The 27,688-nt window shown below is 39.7% G+C and overlaps 1 protein-coding gene across 1 annotated transcript; it reads right to left on the bottom strand.

Moving 5' to 3' along the window:
• Window positions 1–356: 356 nt before the first annotated feature.
• On the bottom strand, window positions 357–26,522 carry LOC140862052 (putative late blight resistance protein homolog R1A-3). Its single transcript, XM_073265057.1, has 3 exons — window positions 26,498–26,522; window positions 26,082–26,335; window positions 357–3,086 (listed from the first exon to the last, which is right to left on the bottom strand). Exons 1-3 carry the CDS (start codon window positions 26,520–26,522, stop codon window positions 357–359), a joined length of 3,009 nt encoding a protein of 1,002 aa, XP_073121158.1.
• Between the last annotated feature and the right edge of the window lie 1,166 nt (window positions 26,523–27,688).

The raw sequence follows: 27,688 nt of genomic DNA on the forward strand, positions 1-27,688 counted from the left end.
CAATGAACGTGATTTGGCATGTAGTTGAACAATATTTTAGTTAAACCAGGGCAATCGAACGAATCGATTTAACTCGATAGCATCTGTTGCAAAAAATAAAAAATAAAAAATTACAACTTAATTTTAAAAAATTGACAGAGAACAGGGGTTATTTTGTCAAGAATATAAATTTTTCAGGCAACTATCGCTCTAACCTTACAGCAAAAAAAAAAAAAAAATTAAATTTAATTATATATATTAGTAAAAGTTTCATAAATAAACATTTGATGAAATTAAAAAAAAAACATGGTTAATAATAACATAATAAGTAATAAAATTTTAAAACCATATAGATGAAACCTTATAAAAGTTCTTTTTCAAACACCCTGGCTCCCATTTCTATTATCTTTCCTCTCATGTACTTCAACTCGAAAGCCATCATTTCCAAAGCTCTCTTGTTCCTCTCCTATTTGCTCTGCCCAAGCTTTGGTGGAATCGCTACAATAAAACACTTCAATTTTTCCAAGTGTTGGGTGTTCACCAAAATCTTGAGGAAATTCCTCCAAATTTAAATGTCGAAGAATCAAATGCTGGAGGACTGGGAAGTGTGTATTGTCTGCTCTCCAATGTACCAAGTCAATGTCCGCAATCTGCAACACTTTCAATCTAACAAATTGCCCTTGTATTGGACACCACGTCAGGCGTTTACGCGGGTCGGACCAGAGCCGAAGTAGCTCAAGATTAGGCAATGAACCCACAATGCTCATATCTTCCCAAGGCAAGCTGCAGCCACTTATAGTCAACTTTTTGAGAGACGGTGGGAAGCTGAGGTGTTCCCAAGATATGGGGCTATCTACAGAGAAATATAGGGATTGGAGTTTCTGCAAGTGGGCAAGATTTTGAAGGAAGGTCCAATATTCCACTCCTTGGGGTAGACGATCATATATAACATCTAATTTCTTCAGATTTGGAAGTCTTGTACAAGCCTCCTCACTACACCTAAAATTTACAACCGTGGAGAGAGTCTGCAAATTTTCCAAGATATGATGATCAGCTGGAGGATCAGGTAAAACACATCCACTACTACACTCCAGATGCCTAAGGTGTGGCAAAATCCAAATTTCCGGGGGTAGAGATAATGGTTCAAATGTCACATGTACATGCAAAGTTTGTATATTCCAAAATAGGGATATCGAAGAAATAAACCTCGTATCCCGAACGAAATCACTCTGGAAAGACATGAACCGGAGGTTCATTAGCTGCAAAATTTCATCAGGTAAATAAATCCCACGGAACAGCCTCAACAATCGGAAATTTGTAGTGTACCATTGTGTGCTATCCGATCCATAAATAATAGAACGAGTGAGTGATGCTTGTCCCTCTAACTCAAGGCCGCATGGGATGTATCTTTTGGGTTTCAAGGAAGCTTGACCAAAACCGATACCACGCATGAATTTTATCTCTGAAGGAATAGCTGGGTTCTGTAAATCTATCACACCACACAAGTTAATTTTTTGAGCCTCTCTCAGGCATAGGTCCCTCAAGAGATCATGAATGCCACACCTATGTAATTCCCCAAGGTCCCCTCGACTTCGAACAAAAATGAGGTTTCTATCAATAAGGTCTGTTATGTACTCATTTGCTGCCTCTTCCAAGCTTTTATCGCTTATCGGTTTTAGAAATCCTTCAGAAACCCATATCTTGATGAGCGAAGGGATATCATGAATATCAGGCCCTTCTCGAGCCATAGCCAAGTAGAGAAAGCACGGTTTCAAATGAATAGGCAAGTTATTGTAACTCAAATATAATATCTCCAAGCATTTCTCCTTGTCCTCTGAATTTATGATTGAGTTCAAATTTTCAGCGACATGCTTCCACGACAACGTCGTCTTATCAGACTTGGCAAGGAGTCCACCGATCACCACAATTGCTAGAGGAAGTCCTCCACAATTTTTCGCAATAGTCTTTCCTAATTTTTCAAGTTCAGGAGGACACTCTCTATCACCAAACACCTTTTCGCTCAACAATTCCCAACTTCTGTCAGCATTTAAAAATTCCATTTCAAAAGGCCGACAAGAGCTCAAATCCGCCACCACATTCCCTTCCCTCGTCGTTATCAAAATTCGACTTCCATTGCTGCAGCCATGATCTGGAAAGAATCGTTTTATCGCATACCAAGCATCAGTGCTCCACAAATCATCCATCACGATCAAATATCTTCTACCACATAAGCTTTTGTGCAATTGTTCACCCAACCTTTCATCATCACCCTTTTCTTCGCTTTTGTAAGATTGTTGGCCTAACTCACCATCACCTAAAGGACTCTCTGCTCTGCTTTGTCCAATTTCTGATAGCATTTCAGAAATAATTTTTCGTGCACTATGTTTTTGGGATATTGTAGCCCAAGCACGAATATCAAAGTGATGCTTATTAAGTGGATGTTCGTACACATATTTAGCTAGAGTCGTCTTACCGATTCCTCCCATTCCAACAATCGCTACCATTTGGCGATTTGATTGTTGTCCTGTGAGTATATCCAATAGTTCATTCAGCTTCTCATCAGCACCCATCATAGTAGTGTTCTCCTTGGCAGCTGATCTTGACGGCACAGCAGGCGAAAAATCTGTAAACGTCGGATCTTCCTCAGACTTCCCAATAGTCTCTTTTATCCTCATCAGCTTGTCCTCCATCAGATCCTCCATTTCTTCTATAACTTTGTGGATATATTGAGAGAAGCTGGTGGAGCTCTTCGCCTCGCTGCCCGTAGATCGTGCCAGAACTTGATCCAATACATGGGATTCAATGACATCCTCTGCTGCATAAGCCATATCTGCAATTTGCCTCTCCAATCCAGCCATTTCTTGGTGGGCTCTGTGTGAATAATCTTCGAGAAATTCTTGAAGGAGACGAACCTTTTGCAGCAGGGATCCGATCATGTTTCTGTGTATACGAAGCCATTGCTGGGAAGGGTGCATGATCATCTCTGAAGTATGCATAAGAGACATTAGAGCTGAATAAGCCGCCGCCATATTTGAAGCTTCAACTTTCAGTAGTGAATTTGGCTTCTGCTGTGCTGATGTTTCGCAGCTTCTGGACTCGATGGCGATCTACAATCAAATGCACAAAATACATATACAGTTTTCTAAAATAGTTGAGATCTCGAATGAAAAAATTTTCCAATCAAGATTCGATCTTGAACTTGGGAGCACACTTTTCGAGCGAAAGCAAGAGGAACATTTTTGCCTAGCATTTTAAAAACGTGACATTATTTTATGCAAACCAAAACAATGGAACAAATCGACTAACATTTATTTATGTAGTGGGACTCATGTGTCCAAATTATATCATATCATAAAAAAATATGATATAAATATTAAATATTTTTTGCAAAAATAATTGGTTCGCGGGCGTGCCATGCATGATAATGCTAAAATGTAATTAATATGCGAAACATGAAAGGGCCCGTGTTCTGATTTATATTTAATGAGCAAACAATCATAATTATTTAATGTAAACAGCGAAAACGAGTTGAAAATTTGCGTTTTGGGCCTACAGAAAATTCGGCATGAACTATTCGTAAATAGGACATCCCAAAAACCTGTATAACACAACCAACAATATATACTCGAAAATAGAGACACAACACCAATTTCAAACCTATAGCCGCACTGGCCAGGACGAAACACATGTAGAGCCGGCAAGGCTCGATCACACAAATAACAATCCAAAATAAAGTTCAAAACTATCGTTACAGATACACGGGGCATCACCCCGGCAAATATAAAACTTGCTAAACTGATATATACATATATCTGGGAACTCGACTCCACGCTCGACTCACTGGGTACCACTAGATGACGCTCCACCAAACGCGTCAAATCCCCCTGGATAACCTGCTATGGAATCATAAACAACCATAGCATAAAAAGAAAACAGGGGTCGGACCCCAGTACGAAGAACTAGAAAAATTACGACAAATATAACTGACATGAATAAAATCAAGTACAATGCAATGAAATGCAATGCAATGCGTGACAGGTATCAATGGAATAAGGGATACCAAATGGAGTCCAAATAATCGTATCACAATAATCTCAGTGGCCACCCGTGCCAGGAACGCAGCAGACCTCGAATCTTCACTGCTAATCCACACACGTAGCATCGAAGGATGACGGGAGCGACCCGTCCAGCCTCTTGCTGTCATCAGGAGTGTCGTACGTAGCATCGGAGGGCGACAGGAACTACCTGTCCGTGCCTCATGCTATCTCAGGAGTGCACTAAACAATGTCACTCGCTCCATGATGACTCAATACATCTCAAGAGATCAATATCAATAGTAATCAAAGGAGTCAAGGCTCAACGTGCTATGTAAAACTGTTAACATGCTTATTTGACGAATATCCCTTAATATTTTCAATCAAAATATATTTGAAATTTATTTTATTTTCTTAAATGCAAATAGGGATTATTCTCAATTTTGCACATTAACAATCAATGTAAATGAGTGAATGCAATCATAAAATCCACATAAGCACATAAAGCACGTTATCACTCATTACAAAATACTTAATATCATTACATGTCATTATAGGCGTCGTAATATAAACAGCTCATACGTACCTCAACCAACACTTAATTTACCACATAAAATATCTCAAGTATTTCTCGAATATTTCAATCCCAAATTTTCAAAATCTGTAATTTCAGAAAAATTGCTTATAAATCCTAAAATTCATATATATCAATTCTAACACATCTAAATATCCAAACAGTGATTTAAACATCTCTACAATTCGAAAATTCCAAAGAATATAATCTGAAATTTTGAATTAATTCCCCAATAATTTCTGAAAAATAGTCAATACCTTCAATCGACTCCGATATAATACCTACAACCAATAATAAATCAAATATCAATTATCGGAAGTCAATTGAATCAACATTCCCAAAATTCGAAACCTTAGCTACTGAAAATACCACAAAGCTTGGAATTAAAGGTCTAAACAACTGACACAATCTTCCCCTAACCTCCGACGACGATCGGCGGCGGCGAACGACGGCGGCTGGTGCGATGGGTTTCTGGGAATCTCAATAAAAATATGAAATATAGGTACCGAAAGATAGCTCTCGTCGAGAGGATTCCGAAACTATATTTATTTTCAAAAATCGGCCACAAACGAAGGAGATACGAGCATTTAAAGCGACGGGAAAAGTTTGGAAAAGAAAAGAACGAAGAAGACGCAGATGGCGGTGGAAAAACGAGGGAGGAGAGAGAGATTATGAGATATATATTATATTTGTATATGGATATGTATTAGTTTAATGTGTGTCTTCTTTTATTCATTCGGGGTTAAAACTTGACCCGGTTTGAGTTATTTCAAATCTTGTGTGCTCTATAAATAAAATATGCATTGTAATATCGTCTATAAACCGATATTTATAATGTAGTAGCCCGTAACCAAAATCAGTAATTAAGGAATTAATCATAATTACTTGGGTAGAGTTCGGAAGCTCCGAAGGCGAGTTCGGAAGCTCCGATCAGGATCGGAAGCTCCGAACAGGATCGAAAGCTCCGATCGATATTACGTCAGGCATGACGTGTGACCGAGATCGGAATCTCCGATCAGGACCGGAAGCTCCGATCACCCCTATCCGGAATCAATAAGTGATATTTTGACACGTGGCAGATCAGGATCTTCGGAAGCTCCGATGACAGGATCGGACGTTCCGATCGAGGTTCGGACATTCCGATCAAGGATCGGACGTTCCGATCGTTGTCTATAAATAGAAGGCCGAGGCTTCACTTTCATTTGCCAATTCCGAGTTCTCCTTTCCATTCTAGTCCTTTTGGAGCTGTTCTAGTCTTCTTAGGCTTGGTACGGAGGTCGGCGAGGCGTTCAGTAGTCGTAGCGGAGTTGTGCCCAAGTTCTGGAGGCATCGACATCAAAGGGCTAACGACGGACGAAGGTATAGCTTTTGCTTCCTATAAATATTTAGGAGTATGCAATAGCTTAGTTCAGGCCTTTAGAGCACTTTAATGATAGTAGTATCATTTGGCAGTGTAGAGCAGACTATAGGCGTGGACCTAGAGTTGGTAGAGCTTGCACTGTTTTGAGGTACGAAAGTACTGTTCGAGATATCCTGACTGAGTATGCATGTATTATGTGACTGCATGATTTATTAGCCATGATATTATGCTGCATTCATTTGCATCTTGCTGTATCTCTTTCGAAATGTCTGTTAGTAGGGTTGTACTCTATCCTGTTAGTGGATGGACTTCCATCGATTTGGGTCCGGCGTATCCACGGTTATCTCGATATGGGAGCCACCTCCTGAAGCGACGGCACAGCGTGCTACATACCAGGGCCCGGTCTGTCTCTGTTATCTGATCTTTGACCTCAAGTCTATAGGGAGTTCACTTTGCATGCATGTATACTCATACTCTCGTACTGAGCGTTTTATGCTCACGTCTCGTATTCTGTGTTTCTGGGCACCCTATTCCTTGGGGCAGGTTTGCGATTGGACGAGGAGGGTGGATCCAGGAGGGGCTAGTCAGTGGTTGGCCAGCTAGAGCTTCGTATAGGTTTTATTACTGTTGTTTGGGTTTATACAGCTATTCGATCTGGTTGTATATTATTTGGATAATTACAGATTCCTTTACTTGGGATTGTATAATATTTATGATTTCCACAGTTTTATTCTGATATCTGTATTATTAAGTTAATTGCATGCCTAAGTTCTGTTTAGTAGGTGATCCGGGTAAGGGTCACTACATTTATGGTATCAGAGCATGCAAAAGAATTCTTGGGATTTAGTCTCATCTTGAGGTATTTTTGTAAATGGCAAATCATGACGATCGGAGTTCTCATGGCAGTGTTGGTGGGCGTTGGGGTGATGCCGACCGGGAGCCTCGTCGAGAACGGCGTCATCGTCATCATGACGACGAGCGTTTCACTGTGCGTCGATTCTTAGCTATGGGTCCTAAGCCCTTAGTTGGAGGTGAGTCTCCGGAGGATGCGGAGAACTGGTTAGACCGCATGGAGACGACTTTTCAGACTTTCCAATGCACCGAGGAGCAGAAGGTGGAGACCCTTGGCTATCTTCTGGATGGGCGTGCGCGCAGGTGGTGGAGGTTTACTTCTGCACCTTTTGTTGCGGCGAGAGGAGTGGCCACCTGGGCCGAGTTCCGCACAGCTTTCCAAAAGCGGTATTTTCCTCCGGCACTCCGTCAGTCGAAGGCAGGCGAGCTACTGAGTCTGCGACAGGGAGCTAGGTCTATCAATGAGTATCAGCAGAGGTTCTTTGACCTGCTATCCTATTGCCCCGAGATTGCTGATAGCTCAGAGATGAAGTATAATTTGTTCCTTCAGGACCTTAACCCTGAGATCCATGACCATGTGGCGGTTGGCGACGACATGTCCTACGAGGGTTTGGTGAGCCGTTGTCACCAGGCGGAGGACAACATTCGGCGGAACAGGTCTTTCCCTCAGTCGAGGCCCACTAGTTCTCTGGGTCCCCGTGCCCAAACTTTCAAGAAGTCTGGATCTTCTTCTTCCTCTGGTTCTGGAGGTGTTTTCCGTTATGGTAAGAAGGACAAGTATGATCACTGTGGGAAGAACCATCCATCCGACAAGTGCCGTAGAGCTTCTGGAGCTTGTTTCCGTTGTGGAGAGACTGGTCATATCCGGAGAGATTGCCCACTATCTGGGGGAGGCGGTTCTGGATCTGGTTCAGGATCGGGCTCTCAGGCCACCGTACAGCAGAGGTCGCAGGGACAGTCTGCTGGGAGTTCTCATTTGAGGCCACGAGCTTCTGGCCAGGTGTTTGTTCTGAGACATGATCAGGCTGTGGAGGAGAATGAGAAAGTCATCGCAGGTACATTTCTGCTTTATGGTATACCTGCTCTTGTACTTATTGACACTGGTGCATCTCATTCCTTCATTTCTGCACGTTTTGTTAAGAGGCATAAGTTACCATGCATTGCACTAGACGTAGTGATGTCTGTTTCTACTCCGACGGGCCAATCTGCTTTGGCTAAGCGTCTAGTGATGGGTTGCCCCTTAAAGTTTGAGGGTAACATTTTGATTGCGAATCTCATGGTCCTGGCGATGGACGACTTTGATTGCATTCTGGGAATAGATATGTTGACTACCTATCGAGCTTCAGTGGACTGCTATCAGAGATTAGTACGCTTTCATCCGGAGGGGAGTGAGAGCTGGTTTTTCTATGGTGAGGGAGCGCGACCCCCGATGCCTTTGGTATCAGCTTTGAGGGCCTGTCGAGCTCTAGAGTCTGGCGGGAAAGGCTACCTTATCTATGCAGTTGATTTGTCCGCTGAGAGTATTGGGTTAGAGAGCATTCCTGTTGTGGATGAATTTCCAGATGTATTTCCTGATGAGATTCCGGGTTTTCCTCCTGCTAGGGAAGTCGAGTTTGGCATAGAGTTGATGCCGGGTATTTCGCCTATTTCTAGAGCACCGTATCGTCTGGCTCCATCAGAGATGCGTGAGTTGAAGAATCAGCTACAGGATCTTTTGGACAAGGGGTACATTCGTCCTAGTGTATCTCCTTGGGGAGCTCCTGTTCTCTTCGTGAAGAAGAAGGATGGGTCGATGCGGCTGTGCATTGACTATCGACAGCTGAATCGAGTCACTGTGAAGAACAAGTATCCGTTGCCTCGTATTGATGACTTATTTGACCAGCTGCAGGGCACATCAGTTTACTCCAAGATTGACTTGAGATCTGGGTATCATCAGTTGAGAGTCCGTGACCAGGACGTAGCCAAGACTGCATTCCGTACTCGCTATGGGCATTACGAGTTCCTAGTGATGCCATTTGGTTTGACCAATGCGCCGGCTATATTCATGGATCTGATGAACCGTGTCTTCAGGGAGTATTTGGACAAGTTTGTCGTGGTCTTCATTGACGACATCTTGGTTTATTCGCGTAATACGGAAGAGCATGTTTCTCACTTGCGTTTGGTACTACAGACTCTTCGAGATGAGCAGTTGTACGCCAAGCTGAGCAAGTGTGAATTCTGGATGGATAGAGTGGTCTTTCTTGGCCATATCATATCCAGGAAAGGGATTTCTGTTGATCCAAGCAAGTTTGAAGCGGTACTTAATTGGTCGCGTCCGACGATAGTTGCTGAGATCCGTAGTTTTCTGGGTCTAGCAGGGTATTATCATCGCTTCATTCTAAACTTCTCTCAGTTAGCTCGACCTTTGACGCAGCTTACCCGCAAGGGTGTGGATTTCCAGTGGTCCTCCGAGTGTGAGGAGAATTTTTGTGAACTTCGACGACGGTTGACTTCTGCGCCGGTGTTGGCATTACCGTCCGGATCTGGAGGGTATGTGGTTTACACGGATGCTTCTCTTCAGGGGTTAGATTGTGTCCTGACTCAGAATGGGCATGTGATCGCATACGCTTCTAGACAGCTGAAGCTTCACGAGGACAACTACCCAGTCCATGATTTGGAGTTAGCAGCCATTGTGTTCGCTTTGAAGATCCGGCGTCATCATCTGTATGGCGAGAAATTTGAGATCTTCACCGACCATAAGAGTCTCAAATATTTGTTCACTCAGGCGGAGTTGAACATGAGGCAGAGACGTTGGATGGACTTGCTTAAGGACTATGATTGCGAGATTAAGTACCATCCGGGAGCTGTTAATCTCACTGCTGATGCTTTGAGTCGCAAGGTGCGACTATCCGCACTTCAGACTTGTTCGATGTCTAGTGCGATCAGTGACTGTTGTACTTCAGGGTATACCTTCAAGCATAAGAAAGGTATGCAGAGTATCCAGATGTTTGCGATATTATCTGAGCCAGCCTTGTATTCGCGGATCCGAGATGCTTAGATGTCTGATTCGAAGACCCAGCATTTAGCTCGTCTAGCTAACGAGGGTAGCTCGTCTGGATTTCATTATCAGTCAGATGGCTTTCTGTGTTTGTTTGGTAGGCTTGTGATTCCTCAGGATGAAGAGTTGCGAGAGGAGATTTTGTCTCAGGCGCATCGCACTAAGTTGAGTATTCATCCTGGGAGCAACAAGATGTACAAGGATCTACGTACTCGTTTCTGGTGGAAGGGAATGAAACGCAGTGTTTATCAGTTTGTTTTGAGATGTTTGGTGTGTCAACAGGTCAAGGCAGAGCACCGACGACCTGGAGGATTGCTACACAGTCTGCCTATTCCTGAATGGAAATGGGAGTTTATCACTATGGACTTTGTGACCCATTTGCCGGTATCCCCGAAGAACTGTGATGCTATCTGGGTTGTGGTGGACCGACTCACCAAGTCAGCGCATTTCATTGCCTATAGCCGAGAATACTCTGTGGATCGCATGGCACGGATGTACATTCAGGAGATCGTTCGACTTCATGGAGTGCCTGTGAGCATTGTCAGCGATCGGGACCCCAGGTTTACTTCTAGATTCTGGGGGAGTGTTCAGCGTGCGATGGGTACTACTCTCAGTTTGAGTACAGCCTATCATTCGGAGACTGATGGTCAGTCAGAGCGCACTATCCGTACTTTAGAGGATATGCTTAGAGCGTGCGTCAGGGATTTTGGTTCAGCCTGGCAGGATCATTTGCCGTTGCTAGTATTGGGATGGCACCTTTTGAGGCGTTGTACGGGCGACGTTGTCGTACTCCACTCTTTTGGGAAGAAGTGGGGGAGAGACAGGCTGAGGGACCGGAGTTTATCCAGCAGGCGATAGATATTGTTGATCAAATCAAGAAACGGATTAAGACTGCACAGGATCGTCAGGCCAGTTATGCTAATATCAAGCGTAGGCCCTTGCAGTTTGAGGTCGGGGAGAAAGTGTTTCTGAGAGTGTCACCTTTCCGCAAGATTCTCAGATTTGGCCTTAAAGGCAAGTTGTCTCCCAGATTTATCGGTCCGTTTGAGATCTTGGAGAGCATTGGCGATTTGGCTTATCGACTAGCTTTGCCACCGCATCTATCCAGTATTCACGACGTGTTCCACGTATCTCTGTTGCGACGGTATGTGGCGGATGAATCTCATATTCTGCAGCGGTCTAAGGTTCAGGTAGACAAGGATTTGACTTATGTTGAGAAACCTCTTCGTATCCTGGATTATAAGGATAAGGTTTTACGGAACAAAGTCATTCCTTTGGTTTTAGTTCAGTGGCAGCGCCGAGGCACTGAGGAAGCTACTTGGGAGCTCGAGGATAGGATGCGTAAAGACCATCCTGAGCTGTTTTGATTTCATTCTTTGAGTTGTATTCAGTTGCAAACTCTGTAAACGTTTGATTTGAATAAAGAATGTTTCTGATTTCTGTATTTGCATTCGGCACTTAAGATCTGATTTCGAGGACGAAATATCTTAAGTGGGGGAGAATGTAGTAGCCCGTAACCAAAATCAGTAATTAAGGAATTAATCATAATTACTTGGGTAGAGTTCGGAAGCTCCGAAGGCGAGTTCGGAAGCTCCGATCGATATTACGTCAGGCATGACGTGTGACCGAGATCGGAATCTCCGATCAGGACCGGAAGCTCCGATCACCCCTATCCGGAATCAACAAGTGATATTTTGACACGTGGCAGATCAGGATCTTTGGAAGCTCCGATGACAGGATCGGACGTTCCGATCGAGGTTCGGACGTTCCGATCAAGGATCGGACGTTCCGATCGTTGTCTATAAATAGAAGGCCGAGGCTTCACTTTCATTTGCCAATTCCGAGTTCTCCTTTCCATTCTAGTCCTTTTGGAGCTGTTCTAGTCTTCTTAGGCTTGGTCCGGAGGTCGGCGAGCCGTTCAGTAGTCGTAGCGGAGTTGTGCCCAAGTTCTGGAGGCATCGACATCAAAGGGCTAACGACGGACGAAGGTATAGCTTTTGCTTCCTATAAATATTTAGGAGTATGCAATAGCTTAGTTCAGGCCTTTAGAGCACTTTAATTATAGTAGTATCATTTGGCAGTGTAGAGCAGACTATAGGCGTGGACCTAGAGTTGGTAGAGCTTGCACTATTTTGAGGTACGAAAGTACTGTTCGAGATATCCTGACTGAGTATGCATGTATTATGTGACTGCATGATTTATTAGCCATGATATTATGCTGCATTCATTTGCATCTTACTGTATCTCTTTCGAGATGTCTGTTAGTAGGGTTGTACTCTATCCTGTTAGTGGATGGACTTCCATCGATTTGGGTCCGGCTTATCCACGGTTATCTCGGTATGGGAGCCACCTCCTGAAGCGGCGGCACAGCGTGCTACATACCAGGGCCCGGTCTGTCTCTGTTATCTGATCTTTGACCTCGAGTCTATAGGGAGTTCACTTTGCATGCATGTATACTCATACTCTCGTACTGAGCGTTTTATGCTCACGTCTCGTATTCTGTGTTTCTGGGCACCCTATTCCTTGGGGCAGGTTTGCGATTGGACGAGGAGGGTGGATCCAGGAGGGGCTAGTCAGTGGTTGGCCAGCTGGAGCTTCATATAGGTTTTATTACTGTTGTTTGGGTTTATACAGCTATTCGATCTGGTTGTATATTATTTGGATAATTACAGATTCCTTTACTTGGGATTGCATAATATTTATGGTTTCCGCAGTTTTATTCTGATATCTGTATTATTAAGTTAATTGCATGCCTAAGTTCTGTTTAGTAGGTGATCCGGGTAAGGGTCACTACATATAAATACATATTTTTAACACACAAATTAAATAACATATTAAAATCGGGTCCTTACATTTCTTCCCCTCTAAAAAGAAGATTTCGTCCTCAAAATCAAACACACATCAAACTTATATACAAAGGGATCAAACATCTACCACTGATAGTACATAGGAAACTCAGAGTACATGGCATAATTCATTACATTGTCAAACAAATGAGGTCATTCTTGAAGCATTCTAGCCTCCAATTCCCATGCAGCTTCTTCTCTCCCATGTCTACTCCATTCCACCATAACCAAAGAAATCGTCTTGTTCCTCAGTTTCTTTTCTTTACGATCAAGAATCTGCACTGGATACTCAACATAGCTAAGGGAACTATCCAACTCCACATCATCAGCCCTCAAGATATGAGAAGGATCTGGTTCATACTTCCGCAGCATAGATACGTGAAATACATCATGTATCGCAGACAAACTCTGCGGCAAGTTCAAACGATTCGCCAAAATACCAATCTTCTCAACAATCTCGTACGGACCGATATAACGAGGAGCTAATTTCCCTTTACGCCCAAATCTCATAGCACCACGAAATGGTGATACTTTCAAGAAAACAAAATCGCCAACCTGAAATTCTAAAGGTCTACGCCTTTTATTAGCATAGCTGGCTTGACGATCCTGGGCTACTTTCATTCTTTTCCTGATCAGTTCAACTTTTTTTTTCATCTCTTGGATAAACTCTGGTCCTGACAACTGTCGTTCTCCTACTTCTTCCCAACATATCGGAGATCTACATTTTCTGCCATACAAGGCTTCAAATGGTGCCATCCCGATAGATACGTGATAACTATTATTGTAAGAGAATTCCATCAAAGCTAATGATTCTTGCCAACCACCACTGAAATCCATCACAACAGCTTGTAATAAATCTTCAAGCGTCTGAATAGTCCTTTCAGATTGACCATCTGTTTGTGGATGATAGGCAGTACTCATGGCCAATTTAGAATCCAAAGCTGATTGTAAACTATTCCAAAACTTAGAAGTAAATCGGGAATCACGGTCTGATACTATAGTAACTAGCACACCATGCAATCACACTATCTGATCAATATACATTTTCGCCATTTTCGTATATGTCCAAGTACGATCATATGGAATAAAATGGGCAGATTTAGACAATCTATCCACAATAACCCAAATGACATCACAACCACGATTAGATCGAGTTAGGTGTGTCACGAAATCCATAGTAATGTGTTCCCAATTCCACTGTGGTACTTCAAGACTAAGTAACATACCACCTGGTCTCATTCTTTTCGTCCTTCACTTGTTGACACGTCAAACACTTAGCCACAAAGTCAGAAATATCTTTCTTCATACCTTCCCACCAGTAATGGGCTTTCAAAATATGATACATCTTTCGAATTCCAGGATGTACACTATGTCGACTACAATGAGCTTCTCGTAGGATATCTTCTTTCAAATCTATCAAATTCGAAACCACAAGTCTACCATTATAACGCAAACATCCATCAGAAGCAACAAGGAATTTCCCTGACTGACCAGCTGGAGTTAATTCTTTCAAGTGATGAATGTATGGATCAGTCTTTTGTGCTGCTTTGATTTTCGAAATTATTCGTGGTTCAACTTGAATAGATGAAACTATGAAATGATTACCTTTAGCTCGATAAGTCCATCCTAAAGTTCCCAAATGCTCATGAACTTTAGATATAGTTAAAGATGCTAACATCTTAGTATGAACTTTTCTGCTCAAAGCATCTGCAACTTGATTCACATTTCCTGGCTGGTATTGAATATCACAGTCAAAATCCTTAAGCAATTCTAACCATCGACGTTGTCTCATATTCAAATCAGACTGTGTGAATAAATATTTCAGACTCTAACCATCGACGTTGTCTCATTTTCCTGGCTGGTATTGAGAATATTTAGAGTTTATACTTGAATTCTAATATTCTTAAATTATTTAGGACTGAAATTGAATTCAATCGCTTGTCCAAGGACTCATTTGCAATTAAGACAAAGTTGAGGGACCAAAGTGCAATTTTGCTTGCAACTTGCAATGTATAAACATGTAAAGGGAGGAATTATCAGATTCTCAGCCCACAAAATTCAGAAATGGCCGAGAGGGTGGAAAAAGAAGGGTTAAGCCATTTTCAACCCTTTAAGTTTCGATATCTTTTGATCCGCCCGGTAGAATTTTTGATTGAGCATATATTTACGATCACGGCTCCGAGTGCTACGTTTTGACGTAAGTTTTACGAAGTTCTACCATGTTTGAATTTTAAGTTGTTGTTAGAATTAAGATTTGATTGTATAAACATGTTCTAGCATATACGACGATAGCATATCTAAGACGGATCGAGAAAAAGTCGTCGTTTGAACATGTTTTGGATTTTGTGAAGATTTTTCTAAAATCTGAAATTTGGGACTTGTTATGTACGTTTATAAGCTGTTCAAATGGTGATGATTATTGGTTTAGATGGTTGAATTAATAATGATAATGCATTTGGAAAGACCGAAATCGTACCGTTACGCCGCCTGTAACGCCCCGAAATTATCTTAATGCACTTTATTTGAGATAATCAGATATTTTAGAAGTCGAGGGCCGATTCGATTTTGATCAGGGACTAGAATGCAATGTTTGGAATTTTCAGGGACTAAAACGTAATTTTGAGAATTGATAGATATTTATAAGGGATCGTCTTATTTCTTTCACTTCATCCCCTCCACCATCTCGCCTCCCTCCATTAAAGAACCGCCCAAACCTTCCAAGCTTTGGGATTTCGGTTTTCGGACGATCCGTCCGTTAGAAATTATTTCTGAAGGCAGATTAGCGATCACGGCTGCGAGAGCTTCGTTCTATCATAAGTTTTTCTACGATCAGATACATTCTAGTTTTTGGATGTTGTTAGAATCGATTGAGATTTGAGTATGTTGTTCTTGGCGGAGTTCTGGTCGTTTACAATCTGTCAGTTTTGAAATAGAGCGACGTTCGGATTTGTTATGATTTTCTGAGTGATTTTCGAAATCTTTGAAATTGAGATGTGTTGGGATTGGATTGGAAATGATATGTACTGATTGAAATGAGTTTATTGGATTGATATCTTGCTGTCTGCGTTTCCGGTTTGATCAGTTTATAGCCGTTATGCCGTCAGTTTGAATTTTGAAATCATTTCGATGTTTTGATCGTATCGAGTTTGATTGAGCTTTTGGATGTCGATATTGATCCTATTGAATTCTTATGATAGATTGAATTGAAGTCAGCAGAGTTGCGAGGTAGCAGCTTTGGTCAATTGGAAGATTGAAGTCGGTACAGTATCGATTTTCTTATTTATCGATTGAAGAAGTTGATTGAGTTTTGAAAGAGTTTGATTGGATATTGACTATTATCCTTGTTATTGATTTCAGATTGAAGTACCTTCAAAGCGAATAAGGTAAAAGACGACTTAGAATTGAATGAAATGATTAACTCGAATTAGACTTTATTCGAGTGTTCCGAAGAAATCACATACTTTCTTGATTGAATGTTTATTTGAATGCATGAGATTATATATGCATTTATATTGACGAAATCATGTTTGAATGATTATTTGAATTGATGAATGAAAGCATGATTGAATGCTTATATGAACTGATGATTGAAATGATATTAGAATGCATGAGATGACATATGCATTCATATTGAGCCTTGATTCATTTCAATTTGATTAGACGATCTAGAGATTGTAGTTGAGTGACCTGGTTGGAGATTTTATACCTTGCCAAATAAACTCTCTATAATGCTCTGGAGTCTAGAGGATTAAAATATGCCTCGTCCACCTCGAGAGGGGAGTTCGGTGTGATTGTTGAATATTTTAACCTCGGGATCCCAAACCAAAGAAAGAAAGAAAGAAGAATTCCATTTGATTATCTGAGTTTGATAATCCAGAAGTTTTAAAGATATGCATATCATTTTAATTCAGTACTTGGATTAATTACTTGAATTCTATCTTGATGTGATAGATATATGGAAGTTGATACATGTCATGACTTGATATGTTTACTTGATTTATATCTGAAGTTGATATATGACTTGGATTGATGCATGTCTTGATTGATATGTTTGATTGATACTGCATGATTGTCTCTTTTACTGGGAATATCAATTCTCACCGGATTATCCGGCTGTTGTCTTATTTTTGTATGTGTGCATGGCAACAGGTGGGGCAGGATCGAGTCAGAGACGACAGGGATAGAACGAGATTGAAGATTAGAAGTGAGACTTCGAGTTAGAATTGGAAATGCATGCCAATCTAGTTTATGTTTTGAAATCATTTTAGAATTCGAATGTATTGTATTTGATTTTGAAGTATGGAATATTAGAATCGATTGAATGATGAGTACTGAAGTTTATATGTTGATTGCATGTTGTTGAATTCAGAATTGAGCATGTTATATTGATATTGGATTGAGTTGGTAAAGAAAGGCACACCTGTTTTGTAATTTTTCTGGGCAGGGGGGTGCGCTCGATCCTAGGTTTTTGCGGGATCGAGCGCGGCCCTTGTTTTGTCCGAGGCAGAGAGTTGCACAGAGTGGTACGCTCGATCCTGTATTTTTGTCGGATCGAGCGCAACACTTGAATTTTTCTCGGCAGAGAATTCTGGAATATGGTGCGCTCGATCCTGGCTTTTTGCCGGATCGAGCGCAGCACTGTTCACTTTAAAAAAAAAATTTATTCCTTTTCCTTTGGCTTTTGATTATTGACGTTTAATTATTGTTTATCCCGAGATTAGATGATTAGAACCGAGGTCTCACATTAAGTGGTATCAGAGCGATAAGATTCTTGGACTGAATTTAGAAAAGAGCGGGGTAGATTGAGTCCGCTTGAATTTAATTTCTCGCATGTGATTGATTAATTCTATGATTGAAGAATATGCGAGCATGCTTTATGATTGAGAATTATTTAAATTACTTGGATATGTGATTTAAATTTTAAAGCATGAATTAATTGACATATGAACTGTTTCGGGTTACTGGTTGCATTGAATACTCTTGAGATCGAATGAGTATGTCGAGCTGAGGTTGTTGGACACCAGATAGATATAATTGAGATCTTGTGTCCTAATCCTCTTGAATCAGATTTTATATTCGGCAAGTTTTGAACAGGATTCTATTAGCAACAAACCCGATTGTACAGAATTGTTCTGTGACTGAATTGATGGATGTCACTCCGACACTGATGGAATCATTACTGATGAGATTTCAGTCATTTAGCCCTTCAACTCCGAGGAGTTCTGAGAATGAGTTTGGGTGTGAAAGATGATTAGAAGAGATCGATCAGTTGTTTGATTCCCTAGACTTCACCGACGAACGACGAATTCAGTTAGTTGGTTACCAACTGCAAGGCTTTAGTACTTGCTCGAGGATTCACAGACTCTAACTGCTCTTGACGATGATGAAGCAGGTAACTGTTCGATTCTAGTCCTTCGACTCTTTTGCTGTTAGATATTGGTGCAACTTTTCTTCTTATTGAGAAGTTAGATTAATACTTCCTCTAATTTTGAGTATCTGAATTAGTTGCGGTGAGTTTAGTTCGAATTTTTGAACTTTGATTCGATGGGAGTTGATTTTACTGAACAGTACTATACTTCGGTTATCAGATTTTGATTATATTATCGATGTAGTGTATTAACCGAGTACAGGGCAACCGAATTTGATTTCAGATTGTTGCCAGATTCGGATCCGAGATGATATACGAGTGGATTTTTCCTCCGGTAAGAATGTCTGAGTTAAGAATTCCTTTCTTATTAATTGTCGATTACCATTTGTTACAGAAAGGTGCGGAGGAATGTTTGAGGTATGCAGATGATGTCTTCAATCAGCCGTGTCGGTTGATTTAACAGAGTTGTTGAGTTTGCTGATGTTGTTCTGGTTGAGATTCCAGATTTGCCTCCTAGTCGAGAGGTTGTGTTCAGCATTTATTTTAGATCAGACATCATCGACTGATAATCTGAAGGGAAGAAGTTTCAGAGATTGAGTTCGGAATGAGGTACGACCGGTTTGAATTTTATCGTACAGATTGAATTGGAATTGCATCTGCAATATTTATGAGTCTTTTGAACCGAATCTTCCAGAGGTTGTAGATGAGTTCTTGAGTATTCTTATCGATGAATCTTTTATCCTTCGAAGATCCGTATTCATCTTTCAGATTCTTTAAGAATTGTTCGCAGATTTGCATGTCGATCAATTATGCTATTCTTCTGACATCTGAATCTTTTGAGACCGAGTTGTATTTTCCTCCATCTTTCTCTGGGAATATGGAATTTTGTTGAATACCTCAAGACTAGAGCTGTTATGAATTGATATGGATCGACGTCCTTATCTGAATTTGAAGATTCTTGGATTTAGCGAGTGCTATCGCGAATCCTTTGAGGAATTATTATTGTTGATTAGACGAATACTCAGCAGATTATGCTCTTCTGTTCAGTGTATATTTGATGATCTTTTGGTGCTTTCCACTTCTTCTTATTGAGTATTGAGACTTATTCTTGTTCAGAAGAAATCAGTATTATCTTGAGCATCGAAGAATTTGAAGATGCTCGAGACGCAATGTTAGTTACGATTTGAATCTCACATAGATCTTATTGCTTGAAAGATTTCAGTAATCTATTCTGATCTAGGAAGATAGAAGTTTTGATTGTCGCAGTCCGAACTGATTTTGTTTTGGGAGAGAGAGTTTTAGAGGATGATTTTTTTAACTGCGAATTTTTATTGTTATCTAGAGAACTGATGGTAACCGCTAAGATCTTAAGCTGTATGATCTGATCTTTTTTATCTACTTCAGTTGTTCTCTTTGACAGATGATTGCTACACTTCTGTTAGAGACTGGAACAGATGGGATGTGTATCTTGACTCCTTCATTCGACTTTGAACCAGAGTTGATTGAGAAGATAGAGAACGCTTGGGAATCTGATTCGACCTTTCAGAATCCGATGAAGATAGATCAGATCTGAGTATAATCTGAGTTTCAGGGTTTTATTGATGCCTTATTAGCGAATAACTTTTGTTGTGCCAGATGTTTCGGTTTGAGACAGAGTATCAAGAGATTTGCACTTTGAAGTTTATTCAGAGTTCTTCCAGATGATCGGAAGATGTTTGATGAATTGAGGAATTAGATCGAATAGAGGATGAGGAAGCATGAAGATTCGAAGTATAGTTTCTGATGTTGTGAAATGTCAGCAGTCAGAAAGAGAACGATCCAATTTTCTGTTGTACAGTCTATTCTGATTCAGAATGGAGTTGGGATCACAATTCGTTGATTTTTAGCAGTAAGACTACTTTGTTGAGTTCGAGATGAGATGTCATCGGAGTATCGTTGAACGAGTGATGGAATCCTCCGATAAGAATTCTCGATTCTAAGAATTCTTGATTTATTCTGTAGAATGACTGTTGTTACAGAATAGTATGAACGAACTCTCGAAGCTTTACAGTTAATGTATTGGATTGTAACCTGAATTGGTTGATGTGCCAATGATTATTGAACGACTGAAGTTGTTCGGAATGAACTTCAAGATTGGTCCCGATTGTCAGAACGAGTTCGACACTGATTGGGGATCCGAATTTTTATCTTCAGGAAGATCATGAAGTGAACTTTCTCAGAATAGTTTCCAGATTGAGGTTTGGCCAGTTTGAACTTTTGACAGGCCGTTGGATTTGATGAATACTCCTGTATGGTTGAAGAATTTTCTGTTGACGGAATCTTTCAGAAGTATCAGTTGAAATTAGGAATTCTTATTGATTAATTTCTTGCTTTCTGGTGATGATAATTGTACTGATCGTACAGAGCTTTCGAGAATCTTTTCAGAATGGTATGCCGATCAGTTGTTTACTAATCACAATGTTTGAATTCTGATTGGACCGAATGAATTTCTTCGATCTTATGATCTAATGATGGAATTTTTTATTATCCGTTCTTCTGTATTCTGAGTTTCAGTACTGATGATCTTGCAGTACTTGGTTTTCTTCTTATTGAGAATTCCGATTTGAATCTTTTTAACAGAAGGAGCGAATGCAGCAACTGATGTTTAGAACCGAAGAATTTGTTCTTATTTTATCTACTGTCTGATTTGGATTGACCGATAGATAGGATCTGTTACAGTTTTCTGTACAGAATGATTTTGATGAAGAACAGAGAATTGATATCTTGTCAGATGTTGTCAGATGTCATGAATTGCCGAAGTCTGTCAGTTTAGACTGAGATCCTTGATGCATTGTCCTTTCGACATAGACTTTGAAGAGAATTTTGTTGTCGATTTCAACTACTTTTGATTCGATACCCTCAGAACGACGGACAGCCAGATCAGATGAGTCGAACTTTAGAAGAATTGCTTTGAGAAGTAGTGCTCGACTTAGCACTAGTTGACGGAATTCTTGATGTTTGTAGAAATTTCGTGCAACGACAGAGTTTGACGAGTTATTGGAGGCACATTATAGAAGTTGTGCGAGAGTAGAGGATGATTGAATTGAATTTTGAGATTAATTCCCTTTGTCTCTTGGTTTAGAACGTAAGATGATTCGAATTGTGACTAAGCTTAGAAGGATTTCTGACGAAGATGAGTCGACTCTTGATAGATGGACGGAGTGTTGATGAAGTATTCGACTAGAGTTTCTGACTTCTCTGATTGATTGAGATGTCGAACTAATTGAGACGAACGATTCAGAGTAAGATTGGAAGTAAACTCTGGATTTAGTTCCGAGATGTAAATTCTTATTGCAGTCATTTGATTCTAGCCTCGACCTTGTGATAAAATCGTGTTTGATTTCGAGGACGAAATCGATTCTTAGAGGGGGAGAATTGTAACGCCCCAAAATTATCTTAATGGACTTTATTTGAGATAATCAGATATTTTAGAAGTCGAGGGCCGATTCGATTTTGATCAGGGACTAGAATGAAATGTTTGGAATTTTCAGGGACTAAAACGCAATTTCGAAAATTGATAGATATTTATAAGGGATTGCCTTATTTCTTTCACTTCATCCCCTCCACCATCTCGCCTCCCTCCATTAAAGAACCGACCAAACCTTCCAAGCTTTGAGATTTCAGTTTCCGGACGATCCGTCTGTTAGAAATTATTTCTGAAGGCAGATTAGCGATCACGGCTGCGAGAGCTTCGTTCTATTGTAAGTTTTTCTACGATCAGATACATTCTAGTTTTTGGATGTTGTTAAAATCGATTGAGATTTGAGTATGTTGTTCTTGGCGGAGTTCTGGTCGTTTATTATCTGTCAGTTTTGAAATAGAGCGACGTTCAGATTTGTTATGATTTTCTGAGTGATTTTCAAAATCTTTGAAATTGAGATTTGTTGGGATTGGATTGGAAATGATATGTACTGACTGAAATGAGTTTATTGGATTGATATCTTGCTGTCTGAATTTTCGGTTTGATCAGTTTATAGCCGTTATGCCGTCCGTTTGAATTTTGGAATCATTTCAATGTTTTGATCGTATCGAGTTTGATTGAGCTTTTGGATGTCGATATTGATCCTATTGACTTCTTATGATAGATTGAATTGAAGTCAGCAGAGTTGCGAGGTAGCAGCTTTGGTCAGTTGGAAGATTGAAGTCGGTACAGTATCGATTTTCTTATTTATCGATTGAAGAAGTTGATTGAGTTTTGAAAGAGTTTGATTGGATATTGATTATTATCCTTGTTATTGATTTCAGATTGAAGTACCTTCGAAGCGAATAAGGTAAAAGACGACTTAGAATTGAATGGAACGATTAACTCGAATTAGACTTTATTCGAGTGTTCCGAAGAAATCACATACTTGCTTGATTGAATGTTTATTTGAATGCATGATATTATATATGCATTTATATTGACGAAATCATGTTTGAATGATTATTTGAATTGATGAATGAAAGCATGATTGAATGCTTATATGAACTGATGATTGAAATGATATTAGAATGCATGAGATGACATATGCATTCATATTGAGCCTTAATTCATTTCAATTTTATTAGACGATCTAGAGATTGTAGTTGAGTGACCTGGTTGGAGATTTTATACCTTGTCAAATAAACTCTCTATAATTCTCTGGAGTCTAGAGGATTAAAATATGTCTCGTCCATCTCGAGAGGGGAGTTCGGTGTGATTGTTGGATATTTTAACCTCGGGATCCCAAACCGAAGAAAGAAAGAAAGAAGAATTCCATTTGATTATCTGAGTCTGATAATCCAAAAGTTTTAAAGACATGCATATCATTTTAATTCAGTACTTGGATTAATTACTTGAATTCTATCTTGATGTGATAGATATATGGAAGTTGATACATGTCATGACTTGATATGTTTACTTGATTTATATCTGAAGTTGATATATGACTTGGATTGATGCATGTCTTGATTGATATGTTTGATTGATACTGCATGATTGTCTCTTTTACTGGGAATATCAATTTTCACCGGATTATCCGGCTATTATCTTGTTTTTGTATGTGTGCATGGCAACAGGTGGGGCAGGATCGAGTCAGAGACGACAGGGATAGAACGAGATTGAAGATTAGAAGTGAGACTTTGAGTTAGAATTAGAAATGCATGCAAATCTAGTTTATGTTTTAAAATCATGTTAGAATTCGAATGTATTGTATTTGATTTTGAAGTATGGAATATTAGAATCGATTGAATGATGAGTACTGAAGTTTATATGTTGATTGCATGTTGTTGAATTCAGAATTGAGCATGTTACATTGATATTGGATTGAGTTGGTAAAGAAAGGCACACCCTGTTTTGTAATTTTTCTGGGCAGGGGGGGTGCGCTCGATCCTAGGTTTTTGAGGGATCGAGCGCGACCCCTGTTTTGTCCGAGGCAGAGAGTTGCACAGAGTGGTGCGCTCGATCCTGGCTTTTTGCCGGATCGAGCGCAGCACTTGAATTTTTCTCGGCAGAGAATTCTGGAATATGGTGCGCTCGATCCTGGCTTTTTGCCGGATCGAGCGCAGCACTGTTCACTTAAAAAAAAAAAATTTATTCCTTTTCCTTTGGCTTTTGATTATTGACGTTTAATTATTGTTTATCCCGAGATTAGATGATTAGAACCGAGGTCTCACACCGCCGGTTCAAGATTTTGAATTGATATGCATTCTAAATGTCTAGAGCTCATCTTCAAGTTTATTGTGGAGGAATTGAATATGAGATTATGTTTAGAATGAAGATATAATGATATTTGAATCGAAAGATTTATCGGACTCGAATAGTTGCGACGTTGGTTTGAATTCTGATTGTCTTAGCAAGATTTGAACTGAATAAGCTCTAAAAAATCTTCGATTCAGATTGGAACTTGATTTTTAGATATGTTATAATCTATTTCAGATTTGAATTGAAGATTATCGAAGTTGAATCGACGAGTTCGAGTTCGAATAACTTGAAGTGTTTGAAGTTGAATCAAACACACCTTCAAGTAACACAGATGGAAATGAACAGAATTTGATGACAGAATTGGCAAGTTGTTATTGATCAGCATTTGCAAGACTTTGCAATGATTCAAGATGTTTGAATCCCGATCACAGGTATGAATAGACATTAATAAGATGGGAAGAATAACTCGAGATTATTTTTGATTATCGAGTTGCCTAAAATCACATACATGCATGTTTTAATATATGTTATTGTTTACGTTTACATAGATGGGATAGATTATTCAAGATCGCTATTTTCTTGAATTCCCAGAATATTTATGTAAATGTTTACTTATCTTCTTTGATTTTTATTATGTTTTGTATTAAACATGTTGTACATATATTATGTGATGCTTACAGATATGTCGGTATCCTTGAGTGATTTTATGATCATATGATTATTTGATTGATATGTTCAAGATGTTGTTTTAGCTTATGCATATTTAATGCATCCAGATTGTGTTGCATTCATCTTGAACTCCAGCCTGAAAAGCAAAGAGGGTTGAAAGGACTAGAGTACATATGACATTTGGAGGGCTGTAGTTGAGTGGCACGGAATGTAGATTTACTTCCAGAGCCATAAGACTCACTATAGTTGCACCAAAGTCAAAGGAAGTAAAGTATTTAACTTCACCTCGATTGGGTGAGTTGGTGTTTGTTAAAGATTTTATTTCCTCGGGATCCCAGAACTACGATTTATTGATATCAGATTTGATAGCCTATTCTTTGGCACATGCATTGCATTTATGCATTAACCTAGAGATTTCTATGGTTTAGAATATGCGTTTATAAATGCTAGCATGTTATGTTATTATATGACATTCATGATGTGAATGAGTTTATATGCTTAAATGATGTATATGCATGTTATTCATACTGAGATTTATTCTCACCGGAGTTATCCGGCTGTTGCTTTGTTTGTATGTGTGCATTGCATCAGGTTGGGGCATGAGCAAGTCAGATATGACTTGGATAGCTCAAGATTGACAGAGTAGAAGTGGTGACTCGGTTTAAGTAGATGGCATGTATTTATGTCTTGGTAAACATGTTAGAAAGCAAGAACCTTTGTATATGTTGGTTTTGTCAAGTATTGATTTATACTTGAGAGTTCATGTATTCTTGATCACTTGATATTAGTTTGAATGCATGTAAATTATCTAGAATCATGTTGAGAAGTTTTTATGAAGTTTGTATGAGTTTTGGAGGTATTTTGTACAGCAAAGATACATGTTTATTTTCTGACATGGTGCCCGCTCGATCGGGTGAATTTCACCGATCGAGTGAGGCCAAATATGTTCAGACCCGAGAGCTAAGTTTTTAAGCTCGCTCGATCGGGTGAGTTTACCCGATCGAGCGAGGTGCTGAGATTTAAAAAAAAAAAAAATTTAGCTCTTGTTCTGAATATTTTTTTTATTATATAATTAATTGTTAATTAATCATTTTATTTTCCTAAGATAAGATTAGCAACCCGAGGTCCCCACATCACGTGTCCTAGAAATAATACTCTGTCCAACCAAAATTCGCACTTAGAAAACATAGCATATAAGTGTGATGTTCTGAGTTTCTGAAGAACTAATGTCAAATGTTCTTTATGCTCCTTCCTTGACTTAGAATAAATCAAAATGTCATCAATAAAAACGATAACAAATCGATCTATGAATTCCCGAAACATGTGATTCATTAAATCCATAAAAAACGCTGGAGCATTATTCAACCCGAAAGGCACAACTAAGAATTCATAATGTCCATAACGCGTTCGAAATGCTGTCTTGGGAATATCTTCCTCTCGAACTCAAAGTTGATGATATCCGGAACGAAGATCAATTTTAGAATACGCAGAAGTACCCTGCAACTGATCAAACAAATCATCAATTCGTGGCAAAGGATACTTATTCTTTAAAGTAGCCCGATTCAGTTGCCGATAATCGATGCACATTCTCATAGTTCAATCTTTCTTCTTCACAAACAAGAATGGAGCACCCCAAGGCGACACACTTGGTCTAATATAACCTTTTTTTCCAGCAATTCTTGCAATTGCGTCTTAAGTTCTTTCAATTTTGCTGGAGCTAATCGATATGGGGCTCGAAAAATAGGACTTGTCCCTAGCATCAACTCAATGCTAAGATCTATTTCCCTCTGAGGCGAAAAACCCGGAATCTCATCAGGAAATACATCAGGAAAATCCTTGACGACAGGAATATTTGAAACTTTCAATTTCTCTTCTTTCGTCGCATCAAGAGCATAGATCATAAATCCTTCATTTCCTATCGACAATAATCTAAACATTTTCATTGCCGATACTAATGGAATGCGAGATTGTGAATCATTACCATAAAAATTCCACTTATTGCCATAATACGGTCTAAATCTCACAATTCCATGAAAACAATCAACAGTAGCTCTATAATTCATCAGTGTATCCATACCCAGAATACAGTCAAAATCAGCCATAACTAGTTTGATTAGATTGGTTATCATGATCTTATCCTCAAATCAAATCACACAATTCAAAACTATCTCATTAGACATCAAGTAAACACCAGCAGGAGTAGCAATAGACACAGTATCCAACAACGGAGTAAAAGCAATCTCAAGCTCACCGGCAAATGTAACAGATAAAAATGAATGAGATGCTCCTGTGTCTTGAAAGAGTGGATGCCCCGCTAGCCAACTTGTGGCTAAGGGCTTTGAGAGTCTCTTTATGTAAACAATCTTTGTTTAATATAATTTACATTATTTAAAGGCGTATTCTTTATCTTTCTTCATATCGTTATATGGTGATATAATATTGTTGTTTTGATAAAGACCTTGAATATACTATAGTGCAAGTAAGATGAGATAGTGATGTGAGAGAGAACACTATCATGAAACACATCTTATAGTCACTGTATATTCTAAACCGTTCCTAGTCGATTTGGGCCGTCCGTAATAAGGATAAGGATCACTCGAGATTGAGACTAGCATTTGCGATGCTGAGTACCACGTTTCATTGGTAAAGAACATAGAGATGTTCAAGGCATGCAAATGGATATTCATTCCATGAATGATCGAACTACCCTACTCGGACTTTCCAAGTGGTTATCACTTATCGAGTGGATGAAGTCCGCGGTTTTGGTTGTACACCATTAGTCCTTAATACTTGAAGCATCATGGAGACTCTATATGCTAGTACTGTACTTTGACTCGTTTACCAACTCCGTGAGGGTCATCAGGTGTCGAGATTGGGTGCAGTTACGACACATATATGAGTCAATGATTGGTTGTAAAGGATTCACCACACACCTGCGGGAGTGGATATCCTATGTGATCTGAGGAGATATTAGTGTGACAAATCTCTGGCCAGAGTACTTGATATGCTTTAGGTTACGTGGTTTCCTAGTTGTATATGCGATGTCACTATTTGATCTCAGATGTATTGCATAGTTATCTAATCTCTAACAACTCTCGATATACCAATGGTTGTTGATTCGATTGGGATATATGGATGAAGGGACCGTATTATACGCTAACCAAAACTTACTGGTTCTTGCAGATGCTATCAGTGATACCTAGGGAATCATGGGGCGATGTTTCTAGGCGCTCATACCATGATTCGATGGGTAAGTCGAAAATGATGT

The sequence above is a fragment of the Henckelia pumila genome, chromosome 4 (assembly GCF_033568475.1).
Source record: "Henckelia pumila isolate YLH828 chromosome 4, ASM3356847v2, whole genome shotgun sequence".
Lineage (NCBI taxonomy): Eukaryota > Viridiplantae > Streptophyta > Magnoliopsida > Lamiales > Gesneriaceae > Henckelia > Henckelia pumila.